Raw genomic sequence first — 23,338 nt, 5'->3', positions numbered from 1 at the left:
GGGTGGCGGGGGGGGGGGGGGGGGGTGCGGTGGGTCGAAGTTGATGGAGGTGTGAGTAAAAGGTGAGACAGGAGAGAGGTGCATACGACTGCAGACAGAGAAGAAGAAGAAGAATTAAGAAGATGTTTCTTTTCATTTCTCATGAAAATCATCACTTTTCGACCGCTTGTATGTTCAGAACGGCTTGACCGATTAAAAATTTTTTTAGCTCAAATTACTTATGGCGATGCCGCCTTTCAGAACATATAACGTTCGATTTAAAATTTTTTTTATATTTTAGTAGTTATGCACCCCCGAAGAATGGACTTTGGTGGCTCGGGATAAGAGACTTGTAGTGCCTTTCAGTTTTTGAACATGGCCGGAGACCACGTATGAAATACCTGGACGGAGCATAGCGCCTCCGGGGTAAAGCACAAAGGGTGAGGGGAATGTAATGTCTAGCGTAACGGATATGGGGTACAAAAATGGCTGCGGCAGATAATTTCACGGAGTGTGATCTACAGTGTTCGATCTTATCTGGATAAAATTATCTAGATGATCATCTAGATGAAATTTTGATGCCATCTCATCTTTATCTAGATAATAAAAATATTAATTATCTTTATCTGCATTTTAGATGAAAAAAAGTATCATCTTTATCTAGAATAATGTTTAGATACTTTGGTTCATATTTTACATTGCTAAAAATGTGAAAATATTATAATTTTTTCTTCTATGCAGTTAATGTTTACAGAAAAATTTTCAGCCTCAGGAAGAGAGTGAGTGCATCTAATATAGCATATATAATCATTCACATTGCTCTCAAATGATCTTTTTATTCCTGCACTAGGACACTTAATTCTGATTGATTAACCCAGAGCTGCCCAAAGTCGGTGTTTTTTTTGCTCGAAATCGAAATGTATCGTGTCGGTATTCACGCTCTACTGTTCCTACTTCTCACTTCGTTGATGTTTTATCGTAGTGCGCGATGCTCGATTCATGGATGACACTAATCCGAAATCGAAAAAAGTTTTTGACCTGTGTCTTTCACTATATTTAAAAGAATGTTATTATTAATATTATAAGATACACTATTATTCATAACCGTAATGATTATGACATGCTTGCTTTCATGCAACTAATATAGAGGAAAAGGACTGTATAGAATTTTTATGTGTTTGCTATTTGTTACATATATATTTAATTCGAAGAAAATATATACAATAATTACATTTCGTTCAGTACTTAATTACCTTCCACATGTACGCTTGAAATGATTATATTGAAACTATGGATTAAAACTTAAAAACTCGATTTAAAAAAAAGTGCTCACTCTTCGATTTTAATATTTATTGCAAAATGGTCCTGAAATGTTCCAAAACCAATTCCAGAAGGAAAATCAGAGGTGCAGGAAAGTCAGGGTTGAATTCAATCGAGGACCACCGTGATTTTTTAATTATTTTGAGAAAAAACTGATTCTTAATTTATAAATAGTCTTAAAAATAAAAAATTATCTGGAATTTTTTAGATGAATTGTCAGATAAATTTATCTATATTATCTAGATTAATTTAAATGTAATCATCTTTATCTTATCTAAGATAAATTTCCAAATTTTCATCTTATCTTTATCTAGCTAATTTTAAAATCATCTATGCACAACACTGGTGATCTATATCTATCTCTTGAAACGAATGAAAAAAGCTTGTGCACATTATTTAACAATATATGGGTACGAATAAATAACGTAAATTGAAATTTTTTGGTTGTTGACCAATGTCAACGTTCTCGGTTCACGTCAGGTAATGGCCGTGCGACGTAAACCGAGACACTAAATCCGAGGTACTAAGATGGCGACGCCATCATTTCCCCTCACCCCTCAGACCTTACTCCCCGTGTCCATATTAGCACTCTATGCTCCGTCCATATATTTCATACGTCCATGCCGGAGACACTACCGCGTCTCCTGATATGTGAAATAATAAACGCTTTCTTTCAGGCGCGTAAATAAACAATATTCACAATACTAAAGACCGTTAATGTAAGAACATAACTAATAAGAATACAAAGCCACCATTAATTATTAAGTAATGCAATCTTAAAATTTAATATCTTACTTTATAAAAAAGGAACGAGTCATTACTTCTTAAATAAAGATAAAGTAACTCTGGTATATACGCCGCACCTTATAAAAAGTAATGATAATGGTAACGCGTTATTTTTATAAAGTAACGTTTCCAATCGTGTGCTTTTATTGTCGCGTTAATAAATATAACAAATTAACTGTTAAATGTTATTTCCTTACCTGTATGAAACACTACATTTTGTTTTAATTAAAAGAGGGTACGCCTAAGTAAAAGCCTTTAAAAAAGGCTTTTTTTATCAATTTTTTTTAAAAGTAACTATATTTTAGAAAAAATATGAATTAATGTATCAATTGGGCACACTTTGAAGATATTTTAAGAATTTTTATATGTCAAAGTATAAATATATGTATGACGATGTTGCTCAACATTATAGACTTCCGTATTCATAAAACATGGTCCATCGGCTATGTAGAGAACTCAAATTGTAATTATCTGAAATAAAATTTGTTTAAAAATTTCAAATCTATATGAGTGTAGTTTCAGTTTAGCATAGCAATTTTTTAAAATAATTTTTCTTTACAAAATGGAAACGGTTAAAAAACAAATTTTTATTTCTACTACATTTTAAAGTTCTTAAGGTAGTTCTTCACGGACTCCCTAGTCAACTGAATGCTGAGAATAAAAATTGCGAAATTCTCAATCAAATTGTATATATGGCGTTCATTAAATATATTTATAAATTTTAAGGTCTTTGTTGATAATATTTATATTGAAATAATAAAGTTTTAATAATATTAATATTGTTTATACGTAGCGATATATGAACCACGTAGTGACATGAAAGAGGTTATGAAATCGTACATTTTTGCTGTTTCTACAATAAATATCTCGAAAATTTGTTCGGCTACCTCCACTTTTATTTTGACCGTTAAAAAGTACGAATCTTTAACTTTCATCTATTACTTTTTCATTATCAACTGCAGTTTTTTACTATACTAATTTGTAAATAATAGTGCTCGGAACTGTACGATACCCTATGTCTCCGTGTATAAGAAGCCAATTTCAACGAATTTTTTCTCAAAAATGAGTTCGGCAATCGGGGTTTAAAAAAATTGTAGCATATAGTTCGAGATCCAGAGAACCTCATATATTTTTCTTATTTTTTTCTGCAGTAATTCATTTTTGTGAAGAACTACCTTAAACATCTCGCCCATTGAAAAAACTAAAAATAAAAAAAATCCCTACGCTTAACTCAAATTATACGTTTTGTGAAGCTACTGTTCAAAGCTGAGTCTAATCGGTCAAAAATTGTTTGAGTTATAGACACAGCCAGTTGAAAAAAAAACACTTTTAAGAAAAACACGTTTAAAATTTCAGTGATGATTTTTTAATAGAAATCTATCGAATTTATCAGTTTACCATAGTGAATCTATTCCAGGACCATAAAATAAATCGTCTGTAGCAGCGGCAGCATCATTCATTGCCTTCATATCCTTCCTGAAATGCATTCTTTCTTCGAGCGTTGCCACTCGCGTTCGCGTCTCAGCAGCAGTAATTCATCGCTGATCCTCGTTTTCAACATAATTTGCCATTTCGGGTTCAATGCGTATTCCTAACAATTCCATAATTTGCACAATAATGATAAACGGTCTGCATTAAAAAATAAAAATACATCCGGCTAAGCAAGCCGCTATTTTGACAATGAAAACTCCATTATGCAATTGGTACTTTTGGTGCAATTTCCTATATCAGATTATTATTTTGCGTATATGCACCTAAGCATCTTGTCATTCTTTATCGGTCAAATCTTTAAAAATTGTCGTAATCGCTTCGATAACATTATGTGGAAGAGCCGGCTTTTGCTTATATTCCTGCAATTTATCTTCAGCTTTCGCTTTTTGCCAAGTGCACCACGAATAAGCTCCTTCCGGACAATTTTGATGTTGAGAATTTGTATCCGTGGAACTTTTATGTAGAAGTATAGCCCAAATAGCATTATGCATATCATTCACGGAATTCTTGTTTCTGCGAATCGCAAGACTGTAATAAAGTGATATGTCATTGATAACTTTATCTCTTAGTTTTCCTTTGCCACCAAGACCTTCATTATTCTTTTTGCACTTCCGCAATCTGCTGTCCATACGCTTTGACACATAATTAACACATTCTTTTTTTACAACTTTTGTTTCTTCATATGGATCTGCATCGACGATATTTTTGTAGGTCTTGCTGTCACCATCACCAATGTAATATTTATATTTCACATCATTTTCAGATCGATTGAACATTTCTACGATGCCGTCGACTTCCATCTTCCCTGCTGTTCCATCATGATTAGTATGACAATTATTTTAATGAGATTCAAACCAAATGTTGTATTCATTCGTTCCTTTGTTTTTTTCATATCACTACAGGCTTTGCAAAAGTTAGATTTCACAACAACTTTTATAACTTTATTGGAATAGTATCCTATTAAAGTAAACACGAATAAAGAAGAAAAGCCTCTTTTTCTTCAGCTGCCATCACCAGAAACTATTAAATTATAACGACTATGTGTTGTACTTGTAGCACTTTGGTTTGCTTCCTCAGTCTTTCAAATTCTTCTTTGACACTACTATTTAAAATTTTGTCACAAATGAGTTTTACAGCATTATAAATGTTTTTAACTATTATATCATAAGTTGAATGATAAACAGAATGCGGCAAATCCATAAAAGCACAAAATTTTTTTGCGCCATTCAATCCTATACCGATAAGATGCATAGCAAAAGTAAATCTGGTATTTTATAATATTTCATATGCGTTGTTGATACTCGGACAAGATTAATTAATTTTAGAATACACGATGGACATTTTATTGTAATTTTAAATCCAACCCCTCGCTTACTTGATTCTTCAAACTTCACATTTCCTCCACAAGATTTGCATTCCACATGTTCAGCAAGCGCCAGAAAAACAGAATAAAAATTTATGATTCTATAGATGGTCTGATTAACGCAAAAATCAAATGTCTGAGATGATTTCAATTTTTTAGCAGAAGTGCTCACAAAATCTACTGGTTTCTCTAATTCAGGAGAGGTTTCTCTAATTAGAGAACGTTGTCCTTTTCTACCATCTCGATTTCTTTTACGGGTATCAGATTTTATACTTTTTCTATCCATCCTTTATTTCGTATAGAAATAAATATTGATGCGTATCGTGCCTCGTGCTACGAACAACTAACGACTGTTCAACAAACTTTCTAGTTTTGAAACACACACACACACACACACACACACACACACACACATACACACGTCTGTAAAACGAAATGTAAGTATACAAAAAACTGCAAGGTCAAGGGGCCTATTATTTGTGCGTTCGTTATATAGGGTAACTGATCAGGGGCTCTATTCCTGAAAAGAAACGTATACGAAAAATTAGGAAAATACTATAGTATACGTAACGTATACTGTAGTATTTCCCTAGACTTTCGTATACGTTTCTTTTCAAGAATAAACCCCCAGGTACGATTTCAGCGCATTGTGCGCCCGTTCCCTAAGACTCCCATAACTCGAGAAATACTTCGAATTTTATAAAAACCTTTCAGGAGCATATTTTTAAGACATCAAAAAAAATGTCGAAAAAAAATCTTTTTTTCGAATTTTTGAAAATTTTACTTAGGCGTACCCTCTTAAGTATTTACATATTACACAATACACATACCGTCGCACACCTGATTGGTGGCGTTATAACGATAGCCCAATGGACATAACGGCGATTCGTTATCCTCGTCTTTGTCCGGCATCTTTTTCCTCGGTGACCTCAGGATACATGAACGTGCATCGTTGGCCAAGTCGTACCCTGGATTACAGCTACATACTACAGCCATTCCATTGTCAGTGCACCGATGCTCGCAGGGGTGAGTTGGTTTGCATCTAAAAGCGAATATTTAATTACACTTGCTTACATTTGTTAACATTTGTATTATTAACAATAATTTCACAGACTGACATGATAAAGCTCGTTTCATCGTTTCGCAGTACTCGCGATAACTCATCGCCAATAATTAGGGTAAACCCGGTATATACGCCGCAAAAGTCAGAAAAAATAGGAGTGGGGATAATTTTCCGTCAATTACTTTGTTACATGCCTTTATGGTATATTAGTATTATGTTATGATTTCAATTTTTTACCGTTAAGATTAATGAAATTATTGCGAGTTAAATCGATTTTTTACTGTAATAAATAGTGCCATCATAATTTATAATCTACATATTATAAAATGATTACTGTAGAGCGTGTAAAAGACTTAGTGGTTATTTTGCAATACATATGTGTAGAGGAAATAGTAAAGCATGTTGTATAGTAAAATATACAAGTGCTTTGCTCCTGTATTGTTTGTTTAATTAGTTGTCTTATATATCCCATCTATTTGGGATATACGGCATTTTTAGCGAGCGGGATGCTGTGCCGCAGCACAGACGCTCTATTTAAGAAGTTTTTGTTAATTCTAACAATTATATTTTGCATTAATGCATAAATGTTGATAAATCTTAAACGTTTAACGATTATTTTCAAAGATTTGAAGCTATTTAAAAAAAATTGTATTAAGTCCTATTTGTATTCCAATTTTCATTCTGAACAATAAAAATTGTCATATATTAATAAACAAATGCAAGTTACGTCGTGATTTTACATCTTATTTATAGATTATTTGTGATTTTCTTATGAATCATATATGAGTGGCCATATATTATCCCCCCCCCCGCCTATGGAATAAATGGCAAAAATGCAGGGGTTTGAAAAAGTTATTTTTTAATATGGAAAATAAATTATTTTGGATTACTAATGTTTTTTTTATAGTAGTAGATGATACAAAGTTTTTATTGGTATAATTAATTTGCTTTAAACATAGTAAATAATAATTGATAAATTAAGTTTTTGATAGGTGCGGCGTATATACCGGATTTACCCTAATCCGAATGTCAATTATGTACAAATACACTTCCTCATGCATTAAAACAATCTATGTTAAAATTTATATTATTATACCTGTCGATTGGTTGATTCTGCCTGCAAGTCTTTCCGTCTTCTAACAAAGTGAAGCCGTCGCGGCATTTGCAGCGATACGAGCCCGGCGTCGGTACGCAAATGTCAGAGCAAAGTATGCCTTTCATGAGTTGACAAATATCATCCAACTCTGTGAATCAGAACGTTGAGATTTAAAGTGTTTGCACGTAAGCTAAATAAAAAAGAGAAATATCACATTGACTTTCTCGCGTGCTGTACGCTTATAAGAAAGACAACGCAAAACGTTTATTTACAGTGTGTGTGAATTTTTTTGAAGATATTCTCTATAAATTCTTTGGGGTGGAATCCTTAAAAATTGAAAATTGTGAATTAGTCTTAAAAAAAGTAGCAATTTTCAATCTTAAAGACTGAGATTTACTTTAAAAGTTTTAGAGAGTATATTTTGACTTGTTTGTATAAATTTTATTGTTTGTGTGTAATAATTAATAATCAAGAGGCATATTTTATGTAATAAATTAAATATATTACGCAAATTGTACCTGGAGTTGGGATTGAGTACGGCGTAGAATCTGATGAAGAGGAAGTCTGATCCGAAAATGATGTGGATAAAGGTGATGTAGATGAAGAGAAAGAGAGAGAAGACAAAGACGACGATGACAATGACGATGGCGACGATGAAGTTGGTGACGATGACGGCGAGTATGAGAATGTTGGCGAAGACGACGACGAGAAATCTGGATCAGTTTCGGTTGAACTCTCGCTTAGCAATTCACTCGTAAGATCCGTCGTGGAGCTCGGCGACGCTTCGCGACAGCATTCCAAAAACGCGGGATCCCAAGGAATGCCAAACGAGAAGCTTTTGAAGGAACATCCTTGACCCATAGACCCCGCGAGGATACCTGATAATATAATACATTGATAAGACGCTCGTCAGGGATAATCGATACGAACGAGTTTATCCCAGTTTCGTTGAAGTAGACGCTTTTATATATTAATACATTAAGTATTCTCTTGACGTAATTCGCAAAATATAGAGTGTGCTTTTTCCAGCAACCCTCAATAAGTGAGAAACATTTTGAAACATTCCAACAACATTACAGCAATGTTGTTGAAATGTTACAAAATATTTTTTGCTTACTAAAAAAAGGAGACACAGATAACACAGTGAATCATTATCACATCTTTCTTATTTGCCAGTGTTAAACAAAGATATGATATGATGTAACTGTGTTACACTGTGTGTATGTCGCTTGCTTAGAGAGTATCAATAAATTGAATAAAAGTACCAAGCTTGCAACCCTCGCAACAGTCGCGATGATAATCGCCACGACTGAGAGTCTTTGGAGATCTTTGCGATGCCGTTGTGCTCGTTACGCAGGCCAGACCTTTGCGTGCGTCGGCTTTTCCTTTTTCGCATTGCAGTTCGTGATATGCCCGAACGCAGCAGATATCTACAGCCTCCAGACAAAGACCCTGCTCCACCCTCGGCACTCCAGTCACAGGCCCAGTGAACTTCTCACACCTAAGACCTTCCCGAGCCCAAGACGATCCAAGACCGCAGCATTTCTCGAACTGAGCCTCCATTCTTCCCTCGACAACGAGCGCTATTACGTGCGATAAAAAATAAGCGAGTGGTATTAATATGCTCGGAAGAGCATATGCAGATGCGGTAATTATATCAGTATTAATTTAATGATAATTATATGCATATCGAAGTTAATACAACTATAATATATAAAAATTTGGGTAAACCTTGACAATAACGGAAGCAGCTCCGATGACCTTGACCTTGACATATGTTTTCAAGGTCATGACCCTGAGTAACCTCCAACAGATTTTAACCGTCGCTCGTCTTTCGTTAAAAAGTTATTAACAAAAAAAGTTTTAAAAATAACGTATTATTTTTCGCTATACATATATATGATATTAAGTACTATTCTTCCCCTGTTTAAAAATGTTAAACCTTCCACACGAAGTAACTCTCACCTTCTCTCCCCCTGCAAAGGGGCGTACGACTTCTATGTATTGTACCGTTGCACGTGGGGCTCTTGCGGGGGGCTCCACTACTGTTAAAAATAACCTAACTCAACCCATTTTTTGGTGTGAATTCTCGTTTCGCGTAAAATCGAAATCTACGTGCAACAGTACAATCATTAAAATCGTGCATCCCTTTGCAGGGGGGAGGGGTGGGGGTGAAAGTTACTTCGCGTGGAAAGTTAAATGATTTGAATAGTTTGATGCAGTATATTTGATAGGCAAAAAAATTATTCATGGAAGTTTTCAGTAAAAATACAATATTATTTTTGAAACATTTTTTTTTAACTGCTTTAAAAGTATTGAATTGCTATTTATAAAGCAGTGAATTGTTGCTGGGAAAGTGGTGGAATAGATGTTGCCTCACAGAAAGTCCTACTATCCTAGTCGATCCATTTTAAATCTCCCATCTGCCTACAGTCATCCAACAAAGCAGAGAAATAATTAGCAACTTTGATTGTTAATAACTTTTTAACGAAGGATGAGCGACGGCTAAAACTTATATTAAAGGTTATTCAGAGTCATGACCTTAACAACATCCTTAACAATCAAGACCATTGGAGCTATTTCCGTTTTTGTCAATGTTTACCAAAATTTAACTTCTTTATTGTATAAGTGAATCAAAAATAAACACGCGTGGTTTTTTCAAATGAAAAAAAATATAAAGTAATGTGTTGAAATTCTAGTAAATTTTATAGGATTATCAAGGGGTCAATCATGTATTTTCACGTGAAACTTTTCACATTTTATTTTTCACTTTTCATTTTTCACTCATCGAGATTTCACATGAAACTTTTCACGTATAGCGATTATATATGCGATATTGCATGGACGACTAAGCAATCCGTGTAATTTATAACCTCTCTATAACAACACAAAGAAAAATAATAATAAAAAGAAATGTTATTAAATTATTTAAAACGCAATTCCAAATTACTGAGGGGTAGAATAGACATAAAAAACGAGAGTCGATTAAAATTGATAAATTTAAAATATTTTGTTATATAATATATTATATTTTATAGACACATTACATTTACATTTTGTCGCCTTTGTATTCTTAATAAATTTCTTTTTTCATTAGCAGCAATTTGTAAGATCTACCATGCTGTAGCCATTATAACTATAAGTAAAAAATATTATTAAAATATAACTACTATAATAATATATCATATTTCACAAAAACCATTATTTGTATGTATGTGTGTATGTATAATATATGTATACATGTACAGTAGGACCTCTTTATAGTCCACCGTTTTATAGTCACGACCTCCAAGTAATCCACAATTGACTACAGTATATGTATACACGTTTTTAACCCATGTGACGCGTATCTATGACGACTGCTTGCGCAGTAAACCAGTACGCAGTCGTCTACTTTTGTTAGACGTACTCAGGCTCGTATTTAATGCTCAATTGTGTGTGAATAGCTTAAATTAATTTCTTTCCATAATTGTTAGTTACTGTTCTTAAGTGTAAATATAAATCAAAAGAGAAAGTGTATAACAATAAGCAACAATTAAGCAACAGATAATTGAGGAGATTGCTTCCGGGTTAAAAATTAAAGATGTAGCAAAAAAATACGAGTTGTGTGTCAAAAATAAAAAACAAAAAGATCATATTGTTTTCTTTAGCAAATCCGTGCATCGTGCACAGTTAAAAAAAAGTATGTAAGATGAGATGCCCAACGAATCTGGATGCAGTCCTGTACACATGGTTTTATCAACAAAAATCATAGGAACAACCAATTAGCGGACCATTTATTAACTCGTGAAAAAGCTCGGAAAATTAATAAAATATTAAACCTGAATTCTTCACGGTAATTATTTTTTAGCATTTAATTCTTAACACACACATATCGTACATTTGGACGTCGTGCTCTATAAGTTCTCATTGTGTTCTAACCAAAATTTAGTTATTCGAACAATACAATTTTCAAATAATAAGGTAAGAAAGCTTTCGTTAGTCACATCTCAACAAAATAAATAGTTATCAAAACATTTTTCTCAACGAGTGCTACATATGTGCTTAAGAAGGCTACTTACGGTCCTGATTTGGGGCGGAGTTAAGGTAACCTCTTTATTGTTACATTTGGTCCCGAGCGTGTAACTACAAAGAGGTCCTACTGTATGTATATATGTATGTACGTAATAATAGTTTTTTAATATATTATTATAATATGTACATATATATAACCTCTCTTCCATCAATGCGATATTACTTCTTCTTCAATGATAAGAATCATAGATAATCATAGAGTTCATGTAAAACTTTTCACGTTTTCGCCCTAAGGGAAAAGTTACATGATTGACTCCCAGATTCATATAGGAAAAGGCATCTACTAGTATATATTTATGTACTTAATTTTTTTGGTAAATGAACGATCATTGTCTAGCTGTTACAAATAAATTTTATGCTACTACATTTGTTACTACTTCTTAATTTATAAATCACTATACACCTTAATAGAAGTTACTTTATCGGTATACTTTTTGCCTATATTAGCACTGAACAAAATTTACTGCACGATCAAAAATACAAGTTTATAGAGTCCTGAAAGTTGTTTGTGTTTACAGTCTTGAGAGTGGTTTACTAAATTTACTTTACGGAAGACAATCACTTTTGAATGGATTTATTATAATTGTAATGTACTTTCCACCTCCGGTATTTTGACTTTCAATTAAGTAAAGTTTATCATAAATTTGACAAAAATAGCTAGAATATTTTTGCTAGATTTGTAAGACAATTTTCTCCATGTTGAAACAACTTTTAAGTATCTTACATTTATATCAGTGTCGTAAATTAACTAAAAAAGAACGAGATGACAAGCGCGCATCTAGGTCAAAAGCTCTGTTGGATTTTTGTCGGACTTATCACTTTCTCAATTTTTCCATCAATATCGCTTAAAAATGTTCTCTAAATCTTTTATTTGCGTTATTAAGAAATTCTAACAGGAGACGCTCCGGAAAACTCCGACAAGAATAAATTAAAATTAACTTCTCACAATTCCGTCATAAAAGAATTATAAAGAAATTTATAATTTATTGAGAAAATGTATAACAGAAACTAGCATGAGAAAAAATACGCTTTGCACATTGATAAGAGCGAAAAGCAAAAGAGTTTTAAAACCTCGTTTCTCTTAGACATCATGTGTTTTCCCAGTGATAGATGCGAGTCGCGAATTTTATCTGTAAAATATATATCAATCTAGTTCGCAAACAGTTTCTGCGAAGAGCTTAGAGATCCTCCAATAGTGCTTTCGCGATCTCAATTGTTCCTCAATGCGTCCTATCTACATATAATGTGAAAATTAATTTATATCAATCGACACGTCGCGTGCACGAAACTACCATGGACGTCGGACATGTTTCCTTTTTGATATTTTAATACAATCTAAAGTTATAATTATTGAATTTTACGACGAATGTCAAACACGATCGAAAAAAATTACATGCAAATTTTTCACAACGAGAAAAAGAAAATTTTATAAAGTGATAAAATGTTTTGTTGTATTTCTATCCGTATAAAATGTATACGCAATGTCCTCTTTTAAAGAAAAAATTCGCCTGCGCCCATGTCGCCCACTTGAATACAATTATTATTGATATCTTTAGAATATTGATGATTGAACTTCACTTCGTGGAACTGCCTCGAAGTTTCAAAATATCGAACGCAGCTCATAGTATTCTGCGTGCGCAAATAAGCCTAGGTCAATGGAGAACTATAACTAATAGGATGATTTGCTTAACATCGATACACACAATGAGTAATGTCGTGATGCAATGAAATTTAGTCTATCGCAAATATTCGATAATTTCATACAAGAAAAACCATTACATAATTAAATTTAAAAAATTTCAAGTTTTTTTCCTACCGATATTCATAAAATTCACGCATACATAATGAACGCTTTGTCTACACAAGTTGGAGTTTATCTCGATCCAACGTAGATACATCAAAGCCACACGGTTTTTATGTAAAAATTTATCTCTACTTGAAAAAAAAAAGAAATATAGGAAAAGTAAAAATTAAACGAGCTAGAAATTAGTGCATTTTAGAACTAGATACATTACTGATAGCTTGCGTAAGATTTTCACGCTGTAACCGCGCGAATTTCTTGAATAGTTCAAAATAATTTTGGGCGAGTCAATTTTAACAATTTGAATCATTCGATCGTCATTTGGATTACAAACGGTACCTCGTTTGTGCAGGACCAGCTGCTCCAGGTGGGCCGTCAGGAGGAGGATAATAAAGGACGCAGCGAGATCGACGTAATGTGCCATTCTCCCTCATCGATCAGATTCCGGAATTATTATGTTCACGCAACTTTTCGCGATCGAATAACGCGATTGAAATCTTTCTTTTTCGCGCGAGAAAGTCGTAAATTTTATTCTTTTTTATCACTTTTTTTTTCAATTTCTTCGAGAAAAACGTGCGAGCGACTCTGGTTCCGAGGAAGTTTCGTTCAGATGCGCCTCGAATAAGCGCTCGGCTTGCATTGAAGCATTTGGTACGCCGGCACTTCGGTTTTGTCATCTGCACCTTTATACATCTCTCCCTCGCAGGTCCCGGGCCTCTCCTTCTACCCTTTGTCCTCATCCTCCCTCCTTCCACACACTGTTGCGTAGTACAAGTCTACCGTCCTTCCCTCTCACTCTTTCTTTTTCTCACTGTCTCATTAGATACGAGAATACGCGTGATACGCGCGCAGACTCTCCGTGTGTTGATTAATAACTCGATTCGAGCAGAAACGGAGGCGAACCAGAGCGATAATCTTCAAAATCGTATAGGCATATCGTTTGTAATTTGATAGAAACTATATCATCACGAAGCTCCAAATATTAATTACAAGTTTTATTAGAAATAAATAGAATTTCGAGTGTAATTTTGTTGCTAAAAAAAATATTAACAAACAATCAATCTCTTATCTTATTTAAATTTTATATCTTATATTTTTGTCACAATCATATTTCTCGATAAATATGTTTACTTAAACTTTTATATCCAAGAAGAACAATAAGAAAGTTAAAATAATATCAATTTGTTGTTATATTGACCGAATTTATGCCATTATTTTTTTTAATCAATGTGACATTATTCCTTAGATAAGCAAACACGAGCGCAAAAACTGGCGGCTTTACAGCCATGTGACTCCCCCTTGGACTTTTTTCTTTAAATATTTATAACAAAGTTATTATATTTTTCAAATATTTTTCTAAAACAATCACAATTTTTATATTTCAGAAATACTTTTTAATTTAAGAATCTCCTAGACACACAAAAAACATATAGATCCACAAAGTATTTTTTTGTGTTAATATAATTTTAAATAAAATATTTTATAAATTATAAAAGGTGTGTGTAACAATAAAAATAATAATTTAACATTCTATCTTTATCATATTTGACCTTTAAAAAAGATGTCGCTTGTGGTTCGTCAAAATGCCCCTCCCCCCGCCACCTTGACGAATTTCTGAATCCGTCAATGAGGACAAGGTAGTTTTACGGCTTATTCTTCGAGTTCTTTACCATCCTCGTGATTTCTTCCGCAGCCTTCTGCTCCTCCAGGCCGCGCGGCACAAATAAGCAGCTTTTTTCGCGGGAGGCTCGCTCAACAGTGGCCCCCTTGTACCGCGAAATTTCGTACCATCCATCAGGCGCAAGTTGCCTCCAAATCTCAACCGAGGAAAATGTATAATGTACAAATCGTCATTTATGAATAGTATCTATCGTTACTTATACGTTATTACAACGAGAAGTCTGTAATGAGATTTCGTCCAGTTCCGTTCTCTTCGGATACCGAGAAATATTTTATCAAATTCTTACGCCATCGGAAGAAATTAGTGCAGGAGAAGAGAGCTTTATAAAAAAAAATTACGCGTTATAGCCATTTAATGTTAGCGATTTTATTTCAAAAATAAATTTATATATTGACTTGTAAATTTAATCGTCTAAATTCTTATCCGTCGCAAAGTATATCGCCCGGTCCAGCCACCATGTATTGTGATCGTAACAGCGTAATTGATGTTAACCGTGACACACGTAACACCCTGGGGTTATAGAGTCGCGCATTATGAAAAAATTCCGCATAATTCCAAAGCCATCAGTAACACACAAGCATCATCCTCGACGTTCGCCTCACAGCGTCTTACAGAGCCGCGTCTTTCGGTCTAAAGTGGTGCTTTTTTGCCGCGGCTGAGTCTGCATATGTGCTCGGTCTGCTCGTAATAAGGCGAACGAGCGATCGTGTCCTGTGTAAAAAAGCGAAGAATTTGACAATCCGCTAAGGGAAAGAAGGGAAAAAAGGAGATGCGCGGTTAACGCGCTTCATAGGGGATCAGTTTATTTGGTCGGCCGCTTCCTGTTCCGCGTTTCGACCGACGACAGCCACGATCGTGGTGATCCCACGAATTTAATAATGATTATTAATCTCGAAATACTTAAGGCATCAAAAAATTTCACAAGGGGCCTATTTTCTGATCTATTTCAGCGTAATAATATGCCATGTCCGAATATTTTTGTTGAGTGAATCTTGCAAATAGTATTTTTAATGTATGAATATGTTACGGACATCACATTAATTTTTTTCACTATTTTCCTAATCTAATCAAGTTACTGGTACCTTATTGTGTTTTTTTAAAACGGGTTTTGAGCTTTAAAAGATTTAAAAAGATTCTTAAACTCTTCTAACTTTTATTATATTATAAATTAAAAAATACGATTTTACAATAACATGACCCGAAATACTTCCCACGTTTTTATACGTGTCCGAATTTCAGGCAGAATAATTTTCAAAATTGAAAGTTCACCTTGTACATTATGTGTCCTCAAAGTCCCAATTGGATATGAAAGATGATTAATTATGCAGAAAATTAAATCTCAATAAAATGAGGTAGTGCACACATAGATATAATATAGCTTCTGATGCAATGAATAAAAGATATCATATGTAGATGCAAGGATCAATAATAAATAGTTTCTGAGCTGTGGGTGTATTTAAAAAATGCTCCTTAGCTTAAAAATTATCCATATTATTGAGTTTTGCGTCTATATCTTTTATAAGTTACATTATACGTGAAAATTAATTCATTACATCCATATAATTAGTGCAGGATCTTATCATACATTAGAAAAATACTGTATATACAAGATCCACATTCAACAAAACGCTCAAATACGGCACAATTTATCATTGATGTAGATTCATCATACTACAGATTAAAATCCATGAAGAATCCATTGTGCTCTTTTTTTCGTTAGTTCTGCAAGATAAATATTGATCTTTGATGACATTAAGTTTTTCCGAAGTTGTTCAACCATCTAATTATACCGCGAATTACATCGCGACAATATAATTAAACATCGTTCGATATTTGTACGCAGAGACTATAATGGATAATATAAAACTTAAAAGAGAATAATGGACAATATAAAAACTCAAACTTTGTATCTCAAACTGGCAATTTTATTCGATTGATCTGTTACGTTATCATACGTAATATGGACACATCGTTTAATGGGAAGGTTTACACTTGATTTTTCGTGTCCTCGCGTTTCATCCTCGCTAACACATTTATTTTTCATGTGACAAAAAAGAAATTTTTGCACAGTGTCTCCGTGAAAGAATGCGATGCACAATTAAAAAAATTTATTACAACTCAGTGCTTTTCAAAGAAATCTTTTATCCTTTCTCATCTGACATAAGACGCAACGAATCGAATCAATAGGTATCAAGAAATGTAATGTATAAACACACAAGTATCTAATGATAAAATACGAATCTTATTGGTCTTATTATTTCTATAATTTTGACAATATTTCCTTTTCTCACACATGTTAGCGGTAACACCCGTACTAATAAATACTGACAGAACCGTATTCGAGAAAACACGAGAATATATAGCCTTAATTTAAAAATATCGCTGTTGTACTTTATTCTAAAATTAGACAATTACAGCTTATCTTATGAAATCGACTACGAGCGCTTTCTATTCGAGAATATAGTAATTACTTGTTTCACATCCTAGGCTTCGAATGTTGAGTACAAACAAAATTCTGTTTACTAATGCGCATGTGTAACCGAGAATTTGTCTTTTTTTTTTCTTCTCTGTTGATACCGAGTGTAGAAGATGTAATAATATCGTTATAATTTTGTTGATTTCACCTTTGCCATACAATACGATAATCTCGTGAAGTAAAATTATCGTTAGAAGTACGTAATATATCAAATGTAAGAAATATTCGCGAAACATTTACGGAGTGTGGAAGAACATGAACGAGGTGTGACAAGATAAAAGTATATGCTTCTGAGTGTGACAAGTTCGTGAATGAATATCATGATTGAAAATTCTTTGAATAAGTGTAATCCAACGGAGAATTAATACTAATCGAAGTGGATTTCAATACAGAGCACACATTATCATTTGTTCGCGTAAGTAATAATAAAATACACAATTTTACGTTGAAATTTTTTATCAAAAATTGTACATCATTTCTTGAGCGCAACAACATATTTTTATATTGATAGAATGTAGTAATCGGTTCGTAAAATTTAAACTAAAATATTAAGTAAGTTCTGTAATAAAATACATGAATATACAATATCTGAGTTTATTATAGAGACAACATTATAACACGATGATGTAGCCAAAATCATATGCTAATGTCATAGTAATATGCCGTGTATGTATAGTGTCAATTTTTTAATATGTAACTTATAAACGAGACACAAACATTTCTCATTATATATATCTTCTACAATATAAGATTATATTTAAAAGTCATCAAATAAAATACAAATGCAGTCTACAGTGATATAAATTAAATAAGTCAGTAACAATGATCAAAAGATATAAAACATTTGTTATCACTACAGTATCCAAAGTAGTAATAGACAAAATGTGTGATTGTAAAAAATATTCGAATCGTAGCAAAAAGAATAAAATCTTTATTCTACGTGTTTTATTCAAAAGTAATAAGACAATAATTATGTAAAAATCCATGTATTTCGTGTGCGGAAGATGTAGTCGTCACTCTCAAAAATTCTATTTAAGACACCTCGTTCCGCAAGTCATCTAAAAGAAATTTTTATAAGAAACCAAATAGAACTTGCCACCTAATGCCTCGTTCTATTTTATCCTAACTTATTCATAAAATCCGCAATATTGAGAACCAAGCGGACATTATTTTATAAAGGGAACGACGACTAGGCCATATGAATATAACTGAGGAATTTCTCTTATGTTTTGATACAGATTTAGTGCAATAGTGGAACCTATCTAATTGAGAATCCAGACTCTTTCCTTTCAAACCACTTTCAATATATCTTAACAAATGCTGTATTTTTTATACACAGGTTCTCAATCGAAAAAGTCTAGATCCTCTAAAGTTCTGCTTCTCTATTTTCGTATATTCAGAAAAAATGTTTCCTGAGATTTATTCATATGGCATATTGTTTTCAGTCCACTAAACTATCTGCTCTTGATTGGTGCACAAAATTTCATTTATTTTTCTTTCTTTTTTTTTTCTTTTCACGTTTTGTGCATGGATGTCAGAAATCAAATTCCCCAACTTTATATAGGTTCTTCTCCTTCTGTAACAATTAAATGAAATTCTGTATAGTATCAAATATATGATATATACAATGTCCCAGTAAAACTCTGTTACAAGGCAATATTTCTGTTACCGTTAATGATACACGAAAATGACTAAAGAAGAAATTGTTTGGTTTGGAAGGGAACAATGTTTTGGTCACCTTGTTTTTTTTCTAGATGGAGTCACTAAAAAGATATGAAGATCACCTCCACTGTTTTAAATAAATTGTATAATTTTTTTTTACACAATATGATCCTTTAATTATTCTGCATATAAAAATATTAAAATGTATCAAAAAATCAATAGTTTACGAGATATTTTATTCTGGCATATGTTGACACAAAACGTTAAATATCTTGTAAAAGCTATTGGGTTTTTGATATACATCTACCTTAATACTTTTATATGCAGAATAATTAGAAGAACCATATTGTATAAAAAAAATTATACAATTCCATTTTGAAAAGTGAAGATAATCTTCATATCTTTTTGGTATCCTCCATTTAGAAAAAAAAACCAAGGTGACCAAAACATGTCCTCCTCCTAACCAAGCAATTTCTTCTTTAAACGATAACAGAGATATTGCCTTGTAACAGAGTTACTGGGACACCTCGTATACTAATATATAAGCGTTCATTTTGACACTTACCTTCACGATCTCCCTCATCGTCCAAAAGATCATCCTCTTCGTTAACGCCATCATCTTCATCATTCACAGCCTCATCTTCATCATCATCTTCATCAACATCATCCTCTACTACCACTATACTGTCATCTCCTTCTTCTCCTTCTCCTCCTTCATCGCCATCATCCACACCATCTTCCTCTTCATCTTCCTCTTCGCTTTCACATTCTTCACCATCGCCCTCAATACCATTTTCAACTTCCATATCTGGAGCCAGGTAATACTAGAAACCATCAGATGATAATAAGTATTATAATACATGTATATGTAAATATCATGTACTATATGTATTAATGCTTTCTGACACTTGACATATGCACATTTAAATGTATCTTTAAAGTACACTCTAAATTCTTTGGAGTGGAATCTCATTTTATAAAGAGTAAAAGTAGAGCCAGTCTTAAAAAAAGGATGGTTCAATTTTAAATTTTTAAGAATATTTTAATTTACTCCACAAATTCAAGAGAATAGTATTTACCTGTAATGGATTAGGCCACATATCATCTTTAATAAGTTCAGCTATCTCGTCTGAGCTTGGATCTCCATGATCCGTAAACCAATCAAAAAATGACCTGTGCTTGAGTGGCCTTTTGCGTCCTTTCATTGGTGCTTTGGTTTTTGCTTTCTTTGTTAAATCCGCACCCTCTTTCCAACGAATAGATGTACTTTGAGATGCTGGATCTCCTGCAAAACAGCAGGAGATTCATCGCAACTATGACACTCAATTAAATTACATTATATTGTATATTGTTTGACAAATTGTGTGTATATATATATATATATATAAAATCATAGTTTTCCATAGTTTTATTATTAATTTGATAGCAGAATGACAACAAATGTGCTCACCAGAAGATCCTAAATGAAATTCCTTAGTTAAAACATCGTTTTCAAAATACGGATTCTCATCAAAGTAGAAATTAATCCTATAGCCAGATTTAATATCTTCGAATTCTTCGACTTCTAATTTGTTTAAGAATCTCAATGCGTCTTCCTCGTCTTCCTCTAATATCTCTGCTATTTCTTTATTGTTTACAAACTAAACTTTTAATAAGGAAAAACATTAACACAAATCAATACTGTCACATAAATAAAAATCGTTAATAGAATAAGAATAATTAATGCTAATTTATCACTCAAAACAATGCATGCAAAATTCAAAATTCGAGCTAAATACTAATTCAGAAACATTCAGGATTTGATCTTTATACACTTAGCGTTACAAATTTAAAAATTGACACACCGTCGCACGTTTCTGCGAGGTGACAACGATGCGACGCAGGGTGGAATTAATTCGGCAAGTAATAAAAAAAGTAATAAAAGATAATAAAGGACTCTTGATATAAACAAAAAGTAAAGGGACGTTGTAAGAGTCATAAGAAATAAAATTTAACATGATAAATAAAACATAAATGTCACATATAATAAAGTCATCTTACAAAAATTTTTAATATACATTCCTCTACATATCTTAATAGATACGCATTTTCAAATTAACTTAACAATGTCATGTCACGGAGATGGACACCCAAGATTAATCCAATTATATTAATTTCAAGTGTTTATGATCACTTCTGAAGAAGGCTCAATCTAAGAGCTGAAACGGTAGGTCAATTTGAAAATGCGCATCTATTAAAATATGTAGAGGAATGTATCTTAAAAATGTTTGTATTATATGTGACATTTATGTTTTATTTGTCATGTTAAATTTTACTTCTTATGACTCTTACAAGAGTCCCTTTACTTGTTGTTTATTAATACAAAAAGCATAATCATAAAACGCGTAATCATCTTAATCGTTTATGCGGGTTACACGCGCTCACGCACGTATGTACACAAGCAGATATAGGTAAGATGGCGGCGGTCGCCGGCGAACGCCGGCATTGCCGAGAAACGTCAAAACGTTGCGCGACGCGCGCCGATCTCTCGTTGTTGACCAGCGGACGCTCGCGGACTGACGAGACAGGCGCGGCGGTCGGTCGGCGTCGACGAAAAGGATACAGCGGTGACCCAGAAGTTGGGTATCCTCTTGATGATGTCGTTACGCTTCTGGAAGTAGGGCTTGCGCAGCTTGTTGTACTTCTTCTCGACTTCGAGAATCTCGTCGCTGGCCTTCTCGTTCAAGCCGTCGATCTGATTCTGACAGCCGTCGATCTCCTCGAGGGTCTTCTGTATCTCGACGTCGTAATCGCGAGCGTCCCCCTCGCCCGAGCCAGGATCGTCCTCCTTGGCCTTCTTGTTCGACGACGACATGGTTACTGTACGCGCGCTCTCGCTCTCGCCACCGCTCCTACACGCCGCAGCCGCCGCACTCCGTGTTTATCGTGTTTATCTCCCCGTACGAGTACGCTCTCGTGCACTCTCGTCACGCCGCGGCCGATTACGATGCCTTCAAGTATAGGTACTATCATGTACTATGTGGTACTGTATATGCAATACTATGGGTAATTGGGTACGTAGCCGCGTTTTCGTGCGCATGCGCGGCTAACCAGTCATGTAGCTACTAGAGGGTAGCGTGGGGTGCAGACGACAAATGTTGGGATTCTTATGATTCTGCCAAATAAAACATTTTATTTAAAATATGTTAAAAAAAATGATTGAAATTATTTTAATATCCTTCCCCATATATATGTTCCTATATTAATTACATGATATAATTATTCTTTTTTAACATCTTTATTATTTATTACATTTTTTTTATTTCACTTATTATAAGTCTAATAATTATAAATTTAAGTAACAAGAACCAATAAAAATAAATAAAGGTATAGAAGAAGGATTACGAGACTAATGATTATGTATATATCTATATAAAATTTAATAGTTTATCTGAAGGTTCCAAAGGTACTCGTATTTTTGTGAACGTGATACGTCGTTGAGGTCACGTGCATGGGCATGCGGGAGAAAACGCGGCCCCGCTAGCAACATTAGGCTGCGTTCAGGAATATACACAAGTGCTCCCGTGTATCGTCTTATCCTTGTTTAACATGGTTGGACAACAAGGATAAAATGATATACGGGAGCACTCGGGTGATGTTTTTGAACGCAACTCTATACGACGCGCGCAAGCGACTATTGCTGAATTCACACTGCATCCGATTTTCGTCGTATGACGACTCTGCAACCAATCAGGAAACAAAATTTTGCTTCGTATCGATGATACGATTCTTCTAATTGGTTGCAGAGTCGTCGTACGACGAAAATCGGATGCAGTGTGAATCCAGCATATGACCCATGACTTGCGAATTCTCTCTAGATAAGCAAGTCCTCTCACTGGCTATTAAGTCCGTATTGCATAAATTTTGATTATCGCGAAACTGAAAGACGACGAATAATCTACATAAAACATGTATTGCATTTCATGTGTTTTGGGCTTAAAGCTATATCCACACAAACTTGCATAGCTGTATAAACGCATGCATAAAGAAAATTATACAATCGCATTTCCCTTATAGAGATGCACGTAAAATGTGATTGGGTAATTTTCATTATGCATACGTTTATGCGGTTATGCAAGTTTGTGTGGATATAGCTTTAAAAGCCCTGACACAAGCTTTTACATAATGCATAACGCATAAAAGAATCAGTCAATCAAAGTTCTTCTTTTCCATGAAGTGAAAGGAAAAGAGGGATTCAGATTGGTTGATTCTCTTATGCGTCATGCATTATGCATCATGCAAAAGTGTGTGCTGCAGCCTTAAGCGGGGAGCACAGACTTTTGCATAACGCATAAAGCATGTATATAAAGAATTTGATTGGTCCATTGACTCATGCATAAGAAAATGGACCAATGAAATTCCTTATGCACATGCTTTATGCGTTATGCAAAAGTCTGTGCTCCCCGCTTAAGAGCCCCAACACAGACTTTTGCATAACGCATAAAGCATGTGCATAAGGAATTTCATTGGCCCATTTTCTTATGCATGAGTCAATGGACCAATCAAA

At 33.8% G+C, this 23,338-nt stretch overlaps 2 protein-coding genes across 3 annotated transcripts in view; both read right to left on the bottom strand.

Annotated features, from left to right (window-relative positions):
- Window positions 1–13,597, bottom strand: part of LOC108776752 (fibrillin-1) — a 33,086-nt gene extending 19,489 nt beyond the window's left edge. Inside the window, exons 1-5 of the mRNA XM_018543454.1 lie at window positions 13,313–13,597; window positions 8,364–8,681; window positions 7,851–7,976; window positions 7,099–7,246; window positions 5,770–5,981 (exon numbers count right to left, since the gene is read on the bottom strand). Coding sequence (XP_018398956.1) covers window positions 5,770–5,981; window positions 7,099–7,246; window positions 7,851–7,976; window positions 8,364–8,681; window positions 13,313–13,397 — 889 coding nt within the window. The 5' untranslated portion in view covers window positions 13,398–13,597. The remainder of the gene's footprint in view (window positions 1–5,769; window positions 5,982–7,098; window positions 7,247–7,850; window positions 7,977–8,363; window positions 8,682–13,312) is intronic.
- Window positions 13,598–18,630: 5,033 nt separating this feature from the next.
- On the bottom strand, window positions 18,631–21,830 carry Set (NAP domain-containing protein SET). Of its 2 annotated transcripts, none has more exons than XM_018543457.1 (5): window positions 21,395–21,830; window positions 20,243–20,432; window positions 19,872–20,077; window positions 19,358–19,616; window positions 18,631–18,706 (listed from the first exon to the last, which is right to left on the bottom strand). In XM_018543457.1, the coding sequence occupies exons 1-5, from the start codon at window positions 21,644–21,646 to the stop codon at window positions 18,687–18,689; spliced, it is 927 nt and encodes a 308-aa protein (XP_018398959.1). In that variant the 5' UTR covers window positions 21,647–21,830; the 3' UTR covers window positions 18,631–18,686. The 2 variants fall into 2 exon arrangements, with proteins under 2 accessions (XP_018398959.1, XP_018398960.1); XM_018543458.1 differs by having other exon boundaries at window positions 19,872–20,068.
- Between the last annotated feature and the right edge of the window lie 1,508 nt (window positions 21,831–23,338).

Source organism: Cyphomyrmex costatus, unplaced genomic scaffold, assembly GCF_001594065.2.
Source record: "Cyphomyrmex costatus isolate MS0001 unplaced genomic scaffold, Ccosl1.0 scaffold378, whole genome shotgun sequence".
In the NCBI taxonomy this organism is placed as follows: domain Eukaryota; kingdom Metazoa; phylum Arthropoda; class Insecta; order Hymenoptera; family Formicidae; genus Cyphomyrmex; species Cyphomyrmex costatus.
The sequence above is the reverse complement of the archived record's forward strand: the minus strand, read 5'-3'. Positions and strand labels throughout refer to the sequence as shown.

Coding starts and splice junctions, on each gene's coding strand:
- Set (XM_018543457.1), bottom strand. CDS start 21,646: ATGTCGTCGTCGAACAAGAAGGCCAAGGAGGACGATCCTGGCTCGGGC. Junction 20,433..21,394: donor CCAACTTCTGGGTCACCGCT/GTATCCTTTTCG, acceptor TTAAAAGTTTAG/TTTGTAAACAATAAAGAAAT. Junction 19,617..19,871: donor TGTGGCCTAATCCATTACAG/GTAAATACTATT, acceptor GATGGTTTCTAG/TATTACCTGGCTCCAGATAT.